Source organism: Olea europaea, chromosome 12, assembly GCF_002742605.1.
Source record: "Olea europaea var. sylvestris chromosome 12, O_europaea_v1, whole genome shotgun sequence".
Classification (NCBI taxonomy): Eukaryota; Viridiplantae; Streptophyta; class Magnoliopsida; order Lamiales; family Oleaceae; genus Olea; species Olea europaea.
The window spans coordinates 18,999,453-19,013,327 of NC_036248.1; the positions used below are offsets into that span (position 1 = coordinate 18,999,453).

Consider the following 13,875-nt stretch of genomic DNA (forward strand, 5'->3'; position numbering starts at 1 on the left):
AAATAAGGGATAAAATGGTCAAATTACATTTTCTTTCCTAAAAACTCAAAGATAATTAAATTTTAAATAAAAAGAAAAATAAATAACAAACAAGGTTTGAAAACAAAGATGAGGTTCTTCTGAAGGCAACGTGTTAAGAAATACATTCAAGTAATACCCATGTCAATGGCATTATCAGTAAGCTTCAAGCCAAGCGAAAGCCAGTGAAGATGAAGGCGCCGAGTGGTGGTGCTCACAAGTTCAGGGGCGCCCGACAGAGATCGTGGGGCAAATGGGCAGCCGAGATAACCACCCGAAAAGTTCGACTTTGGTTGGATACTTATAACACTGCAGAAGAATCTACTATGGTGTAAGACAATGCTGCTATAAACTTGTGGGATTAGATGCTTTAACAAATTTCACAAATTCGACGAGCGTGAAGAAGTCGGAGAATAATGTGACGTCAGTTTCCGACTACGAGTCTGGTAAAGATTTTCATAATATTTCTTCTTCGACCTCCATTCTCTGGTCCTCTACCACTCAATCTAGTGAATCATCTGGCTCTAGATTGTTCCGAGTTCTTGATTCCATGGATGTAAAGAACTAACAAAGTTACGAATCCGGATCCGACTCGGTTCAAGAGTCGGAAGAATTTCACAGAGAAACAAGTATAATACTAGACAGTTCAAACCACCGTCCGCCCATGGACACTCAATTCTTGGATGATTTCAATTTTCCAACTTGCGATTTTTTGGGGACAGTACATTTTTTATTTAATTATTTTAAATTTTTTAGGGAAGAAAAGATAATTTGACCAGTTATGCCCATTGACTTGTCATTTTGAGTCAAAATTTAATTTAAGGGTTTACTAACGGATAAGTGGATGGAATCTATCAAATGAACTCTGACTACAATCAAAGTTAAATGTTGGCGATTGCGACAAAAATAAAGGTTAAAGTATATTCTAAGCAAAATGAAAGGTTTAGGACTTTCACTGCAATTTTCTCATTTAAATATGTTATTGAATAAATATTTAAACATTGTGGATGTTTGTGTCTTATTATTTTGATGAGTAATATAATTACATAATATAATTTAGCTTGTCTGGTAAAAATTAAAATCTAGATTTTAATCTAACTTAAAGTCAATAATTAATTTATCTTTATATTTTATATTATTCCCAACTTTTAACCACACATTTCATTAATTTTTATCAAAATTTACTAAAAATTTAATTTTGTACTACAAAATATAAAAGACAGAGGTGTAAATTCTAAAAAAGGACGAGTTGTGTAAACATAAAATAAATAAATAAATCAACCTGATTTCCATCTGCAAGAAGCTCATGGATCAAGAATTTGTTCAACATTTTCATTCTCTTTTCAAACAAGGCATGAGAGAGTTGATGAAATGTATTTCATTCATCCAATACTCGAGCTGTGATCTTTATCACATTAATATTGTAACCTATAATTTAATTAAATAGGTCGGTATCACAATAACACATTCTTGATTATCACTATCACATAATAGTTATACATCACCAAGATTACAATCACATAGACACAATTGTAGTCACAATAATGTATTTTAACTACAAATCACACATTTAATATGCCAAATTATTTATTAGTCGCAAAATATCCAAATCACACTCCACCCCACTGCACTCCACCATCTTCGACACTACTCAAATTGTCATCATTGTCAGTTCAAATCCATAACCCACCACCAGCACCTCTACTTCCTTCGCACTACCACCAACTGCACCTTCTCAGTTCAAGGAATAATCTAAGATTGAATTTATATACTCTTATCATCTTTAGCTTGGATAGATCTTACTAATTTCAAATCAATATCTCAACAAATAAGGGCCCTCCAACATTTTGATTGTTTCAACCTCTAAAACTCAACTAAGCTAATAATTCATTGTAAAAAATATAATTTTCTTAAATAAGTGTTTGGGGATTAATTAATGCATGTAATGAGTTTTCTATTTTATGTACTTGTTTTCTCATAGTTGATGTGCATATTTTGTTTAATGCACTAACTTGATCGTTTTTTTTAGTTTTCCTTTTAAAATTTTTAATAATTATTCTTGTTGGGATCTTTTATAGGGTAACTTTCACCCATAAATTATGATAGCTTTTTCACTTTTAATACAATGATTAGTGAAAATACTCTTTATTAAACATGCATTCTCAAGGATCAATCCCTGACTTAAGATTCTTATCTAATTTTCATCTTATTGACCTTAGACAATCTATATAAAAACTTTTCACACATGAAATTCTATTCACATCATTATCTTCTTACAACAGCTCAATCACTCTAAACTATATTCAAAATGATCTAAGGGTGTATAACATAATGGTTTAAATGGTTTTGCATCTAAGTTCCATTATTTTAACCCATCAAGCACGTATCAACTCATTTCTTTACAATGTAAAACTTAATTTAAGTGTGCAAATAGTGTCAAATTTCACAGAATAAATATTAATTAATCTAAGTATATAATATATTCACAACTCATAAATCAAAACATCATTCTAAATATATACATCCCACCCACCGTGGGTAACTAATTCACACAAGCAAGCAAACTATAATTTTTCTCTTTCCTTCTTCTTCTTCCTTTTTTTTTTTTTTTTTTTAATTTTCTATTTTTTTCCCATATATCTTTAAGCAATAAAATTTCACACAATCACATAAAATCAATAAAAATTTAATATTTTTTTCATCCTAAAACTTAAATAAGACATTATCCTCAATATCTTAAATATCGTCAAGTAAGCAAAATAAAAGAGTAAAGAAGGGAATAAGAGACTCCCTGAATATGTGTCTGATCTTGGGGGCTACTTTAGAATAAAAACTTCGAAACTAGATAGTCCACGTTGCTATGCCCTTCCCTTTGTCCATTGTTTTGTGTCTTTAGATATCATGTTCCTTGTTAAACAACTACCAAGCCTGTTGTGAAAATTGAACTGGAATCTCCTATTCAGGGCAGAAATTCCAGGTCAAAATTTCGAAGGAACTTGCAGTTCCCAAGAGAATAGCCCTTTAGGAACAGGACTAACAACAGCAAGCAAATGTCGTCACCTGAGGTCAAAACTTGAAGTGAGTTGGAAGCAGTTTTTATCATATAAAGTCATGTAATTTGACCACCTGGAGAGAAGATCGACTCGATCAGGCACAAGCCCGCTGCAAGGTCGAAGGAACGATGGAAATTGGATCGGCTAAATAAGGGCATAGTCAATTTGAAAGCCAAGCAAAACGGTAGTGATAGGAGAGTACTTCACCAACCGTTAACTCCCCCTTTTACTGAGAACATAGTGGCAGAACCCTTCAAGAGAAACTAAAAATACTGCAATGGGAGCGCCCGTCACCACCCATACTACCTTTCGTTTTTATGAAAACCCTTTTTTATTTTTATTTTTATTTCAAAGGTAGGGGAGACCGGCGCCTCATCCAAACGGCGGCCGGCATCACATGTGGCGACCGACGCAGTCGCTGCGACAGTTCTGCGATTTTTCGGCGGACAATCAACCAATCATATTAGACACCACACAATTCATCAATTTAAAAAAAAAAAAAAAAAAAAAAAAAAAAAAAAAAAAAAAAAAAAAAAAAAAAAAAAAAAAAAAAAAATTTCAATCATCCCTTATGTAGCCCCCAATGTACTTGTAGCAAAGTCCAAAAAGAAAAAAGGAGTGAAATGCTTTTGAAGAGCTGTCAACTACCATTAGAATTGCTTCAATTGGTGTACCATTATCAGAGAAAAACTCATAATGCATCTCACTTGGCATCTGTTAGTTTCTAATTGGGAGGAGATAAAGGAACCGATGAAGGAAAATATATGCCCACCGATTAAATAAAAGATGTTTGGAGAGCTATTACTTTGGAGGCAAGGTTCATTGAAAATCAAACAATACACAGATCGTTTATTTATTTATTTTTTTGTTAAAGGATTATTAATTGTAATCATGTTAAGAATCAAGAATCACCATATAATAAATTAATAAAATGAATTTATACCTGCGAAAGCCATTGTTGATATGAATAATAGTTGTAATTGTAATAGCAGCCAGATTTTCCCCTCCTTGCTCCTCATAAAATATTAGTTATCAATAGAGCAAGCTAAATAAAATAATAATGGAGAGGATAGGGGATATAGCCTTTATATAGGAAATAATTGAATCGTCCCATTACGACTAGAATTCTAATTAGGGTTTATTTTCGATCTACATACTTAAAATTATCACATCATATTAATTAGGGAAGACTACATAACTACAACATTATAAAAGCACATTTCATAAATAACAAACTCATTCAAATATTTCAAAAATCAGATGGTAAATATATTTATTAAATATTAAACTATAATATAATATATATTAATTATTTTCACTCCATGCCACCTCACTCATCCCATCTTATCACCCCACCACACCACCTTCCCTTAACTTCTTCATCGGACATAGTCATCGGCTCTGGCATTCACTCTGAAGACCGCTCAGGCAGCAGCTCCAACGACTAGTCCGGCAACCGTTCCAAAAAATTGATGCGGCAAACACTCAGTGACTGCTCCGGCAAACTGCTCCGACGACTATTTCACCAATTGTTTCGATTTCAATGATAGAAAAATCTCCAAAAATTGTGATGGTCGTACTGGTGCATTGTAGTTATCAGATTTGTAGTCGTGTTATCCATGACCACACTTGTGTTATTTGTGATCAATTCACTGACTTATGTTATCTGAGAATTACCGCGACCAACTTTGCCTTCGATGTGACTAATTGTGAAAAAATTTGTATTCAATGTGACTGTTTGTAACCAGATCAATCCCAAGTGACAACCGGTCACAATCAATACGAAATTGATCACAAACAGTCACAACCAGATCTTGAACAGAAAAATCAGATCTCCAACCACCACAGCAAATCTGTTCGAAAAAATAATAACCACAAGTATTACTAATATCTTTAACTCAAATTGATGACCGTAAATACTGCATTCACCTCAAATCCACAACAATCATCACTGCCATAACTTCCACCAACATTTCAAAAAACACCTACCAGCACCACCAAACTTCTCTCGTGAAACTCTGGTGAGAGAAGTGGTAGGTGGTCAGAATCTAAAGGGTGGGTGGGGAAGAAGTCGTAGATCCGATATTTAGGTGAGAGAATGCCGAACTAATTTTTGGGGAAAGAAATAGAGTGTGTGGGTTAAAAATTGATACAAGATCTAGGGTAAATTGATACGAGGTTTGTGACCAAGCTTGTATTCAATGTGATTGTCTGTGACCAGATTAATCTCAAGTCACAACCGGTCACAATCAACACAAATTAGGTCACAAACAGTCATAATCAAATCTCGAACAGAAAAAACCAGATCTCCAACCACCACAGCAGATCTGTTCAAAAAAATAATAACCACCACCACTACTAACATCTTTAACTAATAACCACCACCACCACTACTAACATCTTTAACTTAAATCCACAACAACAATCATCACTACCATAACTTTCATCAACACCTTCAAAAAACACTAACCAATTTATTACTGAATATTTCTTAATAAAGATTTCCAAAATTCTTCTTCATTGCGCCGAAAAGGGAGATGGTTGGGTGGGTGGTGGTAGAGAGAGAGAGAGAGGATAGGGCGAAGAAAGAGGTGGGAAAATGAAAATATCTTGGGCTTGTATTTGGGAATGAAATGGGTTTCACTATGCTGAAAAGGGAAATGATTGGGTGGGTGGTTGTAGAGAGAGAGAGAGGTTGGAAAATGAAAATACTTGAGGCTTGGATTTGGGAAGGAATTGGGTGAAATGGGCGGTGGCACCTCGGTTTAATTAAATTTTCATTAATTATAATTATTAAATCTAATTAACACCTGATTTATGAAATGAAAATTAATCGTCCTTATTTTTGAAAATTAGTATTTAAATATAGGTTTCTAGGTAATTTTCCCTATTAATTATTACTCATAAGGTGTAAAATGTCCAATTGATCACTTAATAAATTTGGCTCAAATATAAATATAATTATAAATTATACATCTAACCCGTAAAATTTGCAATTGAATGTGAAGCCCATATATGAAATTACTCCAACAGGGAAAACTGTGAAAATTTGGATACCAGAGAATATTTGGGTGTGGGAATCGGAGGCAAGGACGGCAGACGTAGAATTTGTTTGCAGAACGCGTGACGCGAGAGACGTAGAATTTGTTTGCAGAATGCGTGACGAGAGAGAGAGAGATGCAATGGAACGGAATTGATGATAATTAAAGAAGAAATTGTCGTTTCGGGTAATTAATTAATTCATGCAATGGTGTAATAATTTTGTTGCTTCCATAATTCCATTTAAGGAGTATTAATTCGTTGAAACGTCTTTGAGTTGGTATCTTTGTGAACAAATTAAGGTGAAGCTTTACTAAAAAATAACAAATTAAGTGAAACTCAACAACAGCTTGTGTGTGAGTGATTATTTGTAAATGATTTTTTTTTATTTTTTAATGTGAACTAAAAATAAGAAAAATTATGAATGGAGATAAAAAAAAAAAAATTGTTTTAATGAAAAATGTATGATTAGAATGAATGTCCATGCTAGCCCCAAGTAATAAAATAGAAACAAAACAAAAAGACAAAACAAAACAAAATAAAGAATTGACATGTATCTTATTATTTCGCCTCGTCAGATGAGGCTTCGGCCTCCAAGCACAAATCACCTAACAAAAAGCTAATAAACAAAATCAGAATCGCACTCCACATCATTATATTACATGACTTATTTGGGATCTAGTCGAAGTGATGCAATCGATCTCGATCGAACTCTAATGTACAAAGTGAGGCAACACGTATGTTGCAGTACCAATTTGAGGCAAATTGCTCGTCCTTAGAAGATCCTCCTTTAAAATCTTTTATGATTGATTGATGATGACTTTCTTCAACAATCACTTTATCAAGTAAACTTGTTAGCCTAGTCTTTTCATGCTAGACCTCGTTCATAGGATGGCTCCTTTTCAAAAGCATTTAATACCTTTGAACCTAGAAAATAATACATTGATGTCTAAAAAGAGATGCTTCGATCGTTTAGATGAAGTCGCGTGCATTTTCGTCCAACAGTTACCATTCCATATTTTGTATTATAAAAGTTCATATTTAATGTCATTTAAAGGTAATGCAATTTCACACATAATGGTAAAATTACTTTCTCATTATTGTCTTCTTATAACCTCGCAATATCAAAACACTTTATTTTTGTAGTTCACGTCTTTAGCATGTATTACACTTAAATATATCTTTAAAAATACATTGACTTTGATCGTTAGAGTGTTCGTAACCACCTCTACCATCGTCCAAAAATGCCACATTCGAATGATTTGCCCAAATATGCCTTTCAACCATACATACCTCCATAAAATAGAGTTACAAGTAAATCCAAAACTTTTCTTTAAACATACATTCTCAAAAAATTTACTATTCCAACACACATTTTCCCCTCAAAATCTCATTCTGATGAACATAAGACAATTACATAATTTATAATGTTCTGCAACACATTTAGGGTTTGTTTAGCAGTCAAAAAGCTTTTTTTAAGACCTAAAAACTACTTTTTACCGTGGTCAGATAAATTTCTAAACTAATTTATCAAGCTATAAGATGATCGAAAGGCCAATTCAAAGACTCTCAAGAAGTAAAAAATAATAAATAATAATAATAATAATAATAAATAAATAAATAAATAAAATGAAACTCAAAAACTTTAAGAGCTGCCGTTTTGCTCGGTCAAAATGGCTTGGTGCATATTTTACTAACATCTCCTTGCAACTGTTATCTTGATAAACATATTTTGAGCAAGCTAGATCCCCCCTAACAAATTCTAAATCATCAAAGCATTTGAATGTGTACAATGGTAAACTAAAGCCACGAGAACTAAGTTAGTTTGGCACTAGAGCTCGAAACAAATTCAAATAAGCCACCTCCAGTGATCTTATATATGAAGCTAATGAAACCATACTTACGGACCTCCCTCAGAAGCATTTTCTGGCAAGCAAACGTCAAAACTGGAAATCATTGATAATAATGATTAAAACAGTGACCACATTGTCAAAATCCTTGATGATAAACAAACATGAACAAAATAGGGAGTAAAAATAAGGCATGAAAGATCCTTCTATTAACCACCAAAGCTCAAACTCTGTTCCGCTACTTAAAAACGCTGCAAACGCTGCAAGGAGAGGGAAAAATGGAAAATAAACATTACAAACCTCTCAAAAATATTGAAAACAATAATCAAGTACTACTTTGAATAGATGCAGATACAAAGTTCGTTGAACACAAAGTGGATATCAGGAATGTAAACTATCATCAAATTTTTCAGTAATATACAACACAACACTACATGCCAAAATTTAAGATAACATAGATATAAACAAATGAGATTTACTAATGCTTGAATGCATGTACAGAATTAGTTTGAGAAAGAAGAGTCAGTTCCAAGTAGCAGCCTATTTGGGAAGAAGAATTTAAGAACAGTTTAATTTATAAATGGATGGAAATGGTGGACAGCACTCGTGGGTCCATTGAAATATATGGTTGAAAATGAAGATTGATCATTCATAAATGATTTGTGAATTTTGCCAAACAAAGATTATGCCCAATCAGGGTTCAATCAAATCTGCAACTGAATGAATTACAAATTTTACGTTGAATTAGAATTTTCAGTAATATTAGGATATGCTCAGCTATGTCCATATTGCAGGTTGCAACTTCCAAATCAAAAATTCAGAAATGACCCAATGAGGTGGGGTTAAATTGCAAAATAAAATAAAGGATATAAGTGGGATACAAAATTGAAATTAAAATTATTCGAAGCATCCAACAATAACCGTTACGTCCCTTCCCACTCCCTTAGAGAAATTGGAAACAATTTTTCAGTAATTTCTCAAACCTTTGATTCTCTACACCTTTTAATTTCCCCAAGCCTTAACTATATGATAATGAACACTAGATAATCCACTATCAAAATGTACAAATGGATACTACACTTCATGGAGAATGTAGCTAAAATTAAAGGCACGAGAATACATATATATATCAAACCCTAATAATTTCTTGTACATTGCACTGAACACTACCAGTACTCAGCTACAAAAGAGCATACATAACTGCATTTATTTATCATATTTGTGGCCTCAAAACATGGCAAATTAAATGTCAGTTTATCATATAAAAATCAACAATTCAAGGTCAAAGTATCAAAATTTTCAAATGCCATTTGGCAAATAATTAGGAAAGTAACAGGCAAAAACCGTGAAAAAAAAAATTAAAAAATCAACAAATACCACAACCAAGAACTAAAACCATTATCAAATAGATAATAAAATCCGCATTTCAAAAATACACACAGTAAAGAACAATCACAATCCTGTTACGTTAGATACCACTTTCATATGTAACCAGTTTAACGATTAACAAATACCTTCAAATGTTGCTAGGGTACATGAAGACGCGAACTCGGGCTCCCATGGACTTGGGGGGAAGGTTGGATTTGAATTTAGCACGTACAACTCCGGAGTTTCCGTGGGGACGAATCACCTTACCCCAAATGCACCTGTAGTGGGTTCCATTCTGTTTAACCTTAGCCTTGTAAATGTACGCCATCCTTTTCCCCTGGTACCACGCTACCTCCTCCTTGCTGTTCACTCCCTCGATCTGAATCAAGGACGTGTTTGGGTACTGGTTCGACTTCGACCTCTTGTACCCCAGGATCGTTCCTCTGACGTACAACCTGCAAAACCGCATTATTAAACAAAAAATTACTAAAAACTGATAAAATCATAGAAACATTCATTTAAATAAACAGATTAGGTTTGATCGGTTACCTGACACGCTCTCCTTGTCGACCCTTCACCATTTTTGAATGCTTCTTTTGAGAACGGCGACTAGTGTAATTGCCGGAGAAGATGAAAACTAAAACCCTAGTTTGGCCCAGGTAAGGAACGGGGCCCGTATATATACATGGCTATTTAGGTTGATATTGCGGGTTGGGCTACAAAGTTCATTTTGGGATTATTGGGCTCTAGGTGTAGTAAAAAAAAAAAAAAAAAAAAAAAAAAAAAAAAAAAAAAAAAAAAGAAAACAAAACAAAACAAAGAGAGAGTGAGGGGGAGAGAGATTTGAGTAATTAACACAAATAGTACTATATCTAGAGACTTGACTTCTTGACGACCTTAATAAAAAGGCATTCTTAAAAAATAAAAAAATAAAATAGAAATTCGATCCTAAACAAGAATCTCAACCGGGTACGAATGATTAATAGTTTTGTTGATTTCAACTTAAAGATCTTCCTAAGGATATGTTTGGTGCATTGAATTACGTCATATAAGTAATTTAATATATAATTACAATGGACTGTAGATAGAGGGTAAAGGATATTCATTTGCACTATCGACGGTTAACATAATACGGAGGTGTAAGTTAGTTTAGGCCGAAGAATAGAGATTCAAAGATTATCGTCCATGTTTATACTCCACTTAATAATATTCATTGTAATTTATATCAAATTTTTTATCAACTGTCTCTATCTTAAGTCATAACTCATAAATATAAACAAGTTGAGAATAGTTGATAGTTCTTTTGGATCTATTAAACTAGACTTACTTTGTAAATTTTTAGACTTACCAAAAAAAAAAAAATGTAAGCCAATAAGTGAGCCAAGCAGCGAATAACTTGTGCGAGCTGCTTGCCCTATTTAACTCTCCTAGCAATCTCAATTCTAAGCTAAAATCTTGAAACTCGTCGAAAATAATTGACAAATTTAGTGTCCACTTAATAAATTAGACTTCATTTGAAGATCTTTCAAAAATATCCTTAAAAAAACATGCCTAATTGATGTTCATCCGTTCAACCATTAAATGGAACTTCAGATATTGTAAAATGGCACTGTAAGTAGCATTGCAAAGAATTGAGAAGTGAGAAGACGGACAAAATGAGTGGTAGATGATTGCAGCCTCAAAATTTCTGGAAACTAAGCCAATAAATTTAAGATAACATAGACAAACAACTTTCCATCTAATTGTCCCAATCAAGAAAAAAAATTTAGATAAGTAAAAATCGAAAAAGCAAAAGAAAAGTTCTACTGGTATTCCATCGAATGGCTTGTGACAACTCTTTGTTACCAAGCTGTACATTCATTGTTGCTTCAAGATTTCAATAGCCTGTAAAATGAAATGGGCTATTTGACATGTTTGACTAAGTTTAAAAGTAACTTATATTACTGTCTACTTATGTACTGGACATGTTTGACTACATTGTCTTTTCTCACTTAATAAGTAGTGTTACTTATGGACCAACAAAAACATTATTAACTTATAAGTAAATTTTGTAATCTAAGATATATACATTCTGTTGCCTGGTCATACAAATAGTCATATCTGTTGGGACTGTTGAAAAAAATGGGATGCAAAGAAGGTTCAATGCAGACATTTCGACCATCTTCCTTTCAGCTTCTTGAACAAAATCTAACATGCTCGACATCTCTACCTGCCTCAAACATGGCATTTGGTGATATGGATCGAATATACAGAAGCTTCTAGAAGGTGACCAAAATACCGACCGCCTGGAGATAACATGTTTCATCATACAACAGTTGCTAAAAGGCTCAGCTCGAACTTCATCCTTCTCCTCCATGACCCTGAATTTTCTTGGTTTTACATGGTCGATCTTAGCTGATCAAACTGTGATGTAATTTGGTAAAGTTTTTCACTTAAAATCAACCAGTTTTCTTGAGGATGTCAATCACAGAGTTTTGTCTTGTCAATAAACGACGGAAAGAGATGAAAGCTCAAAAATTTTGCACAATCCAATTTTCAATATCACAAGGCATTTTAATGGAGAAAACTGATCTTTTTGTTGGATTTTTGATACCCAATAATCTCAGGCGATGATGTTAAATAGTGTCGGATAGTCGGATTAGATTTCATAGGCTTCGGTCGATGATTGAAATATTTATTAACACACTCGATTAACTGACTCAACCCGAAAAACAACTCGAGAGTCGTTTGAAACAACTTAATATAGTTAATGTTGCTCACGGCTCATTTACTTCTTGGATGGCTCAATTAGTGTTCCGCCCCCTTTAATCATTAGTTGGTCCATGTGCCCACTATGTTATTACACCCTAAAACTATATATTGCCCTCATTTGTGAATGAGCCGTGTGTGTGTGTGTGCAATTGAAAAGAGGAGCCGACATTTTTCTCTAGTTTTCTCTCTTGAGCCTTAAACTGAATCTGTCTTCCTCTATTCTTTGTGATTCATTGGAGCCACCATATTGTGTTCTTTGTGAACACATTGAGTTGAGCAACCGAAGTAACAATCGTTGTTTGGGTTGGAGTCTTGGTTGGGTGTGTTTAATAAGATAGAGATTGGTTAAACTGAGCCCGAAAAATCCACCATTGGAGGTCGATTGTTCAACATTTGGTATCAGAGCGAGGTTGGGTGGAATTTTCGGCTAAAATCCGACCAGAAAACTGGCAGAAATCACAAAATAAAAACTGTCCAGAATTTTTTCCCAAAAATCGGATCTGCAACTTCAATTTTCGGAGAATCCAGACGTCTTTTGGTGAAACGGAGGTCAGATTCGTGATCTGCAGGTGGAAGCGGTGCTGGGTGACCCGCATGTCTGGGCGGCGGCGGCGCGTCGCTTCTCCGATGACGGTGCGTGTGGGCGCGTGGGGCTGATTCTGGGGAAGGTGTCTTCAGGCAGTTTGTTCCTCATATTATTTCTAACATTTTTCGTGTTGAAAGTTTTCTGTTTCAGGTTACATAGAAAAAGTTGGACGATTTTGCCCCTGAAAATCGAACTGCATTTCTTGGCGAGCTGCACGGTTATATTTGCTGAATCTTTAGGACAAATAGTGGTGGTCCTAAAGCAGCAGATTCGCATCTCTCTTGATTATACGGACTCAGACACGTCCGCTCTGGTAAAATGGCTTAACCCGTTAATTTCAGCATTAGCACGTCACCATGTGAGGGTGACAATAGGTTGGGGGTTGTCATTGTTTGGCAGCCATTGCTTGTGCTAGAAATTAGGATTACTTGCTCTTAATTGTTGCGATTGAGTACTTATTTTTGAATAAATTAGTGTATTGTGCTTTGTGCTAAAATTGTCGTGAAATTTCATTTGATTGGATATACCTATTTTGTTGCATCGTAAATTCCGCTGTTGTTACTTTCGTTAGAATGCCTAGACCTTACCCATTCGAACGTTCCCTTGATTTAAGACCGCGAGTCTTACGAAACCCTGGGAATCTAGAACGGTGTATATTGCGGTCGTAGGATTACTTTGTGAGATCTATTTGCCTAATTGATTGCTTCGTTTTTTCAAAATGTCTTGACATTTCGAAGTTGGTATTTTCAATGGAAAAGGTGATTTTTCAATCTGGAAATAAAAAATGAAGGGTATTTTAGTCCAACAAAAAGGTTTCAAAAGCCATTGAAGGCAATTTTCCAGCTAATTTTTCAAAAGAATAAAAAGAAGAAGTCGATGAGCTTGCTTATACCTCAATCATTTTACATGTGTCTGACGCTGTTTTGAGAAAAGTAGGAAAACTGAAGATCACAAAAGATCTTTGAAAAAAGTTGGAAGATCTATATTTGCTTAAATCCACTCCCAATAAACTTTATCTTCTTGAGCGTTTCTTCAGTTTTAAAATGGATCCTTCAAAGGATCTTGATGACAATTTAGATGTTTTCAATAAACTTGTCCAAGATATTGTTAACTGTGAAGAAACCGTATCTGAAACCTACAAGGCTATAATCTTACTTAATTTTATGCCTGAGTCATATAAGGAAGTTAAAAATGACATTAAGTATGGTAG

General features: G+C 34.1%; 1 protein-coding gene across 2 annotated transcripts; it reads right to left on the reverse strand.

Moving 5' to 3' along the window:
* Positions 1-7,958: 7,958 nt before the first annotated feature.
* On the reverse strand, positions 7,959-10,014 carry LOC111405989 (60S ribosomal protein L35a-1-like). 2 transcript variants are annotated; one of them, XM_023035141.1, is made up of 3 exons: positions 9,878-10,014; positions 9,475-9,783; positions 7,959-8,211 (listed from the first exon to the last, which is right to left on the reverse strand). In XM_023035141.1, exons 1-2 carry the CDS (start codon positions 9,907-9,909, stop codon positions 9,477-9,479), a joined length of 339 nt encoding a protein of 112 aa, XP_022890909.1. In that variant the 5' UTR covers positions 9,910-10,014; the 3' UTR covers positions 7,959-8,211; positions 9,475-9,476. The 2 variants fall into 2 exon arrangements, with proteins under 2 accessions (XP_022890909.1, XP_022890908.1); XM_023035140.1 differs by having other exon boundaries at positions 7,959-8,220.
* Between the last annotated feature and the right edge of the window lie 3,861 nt (positions 10,015-13,875).

What these genes read in the sequence shown, in the direction of transcription:
- LOC111405989 (XM_023035141.1), bottom strand. Translation starts at nt 9,909, where the DNA reads ATGGTGAAGGGTCGACAAGGAGAGCGTGTCAG. An exon ending in CGACAAGGAGAGCGTGTCAG is followed by an intron (nt 9,784 to 9,877) that starts GTAACCGATCAA and finishes GCGGTTTTGCAG; the next exon opens with GTTGTACGTCAGAGGAACGA.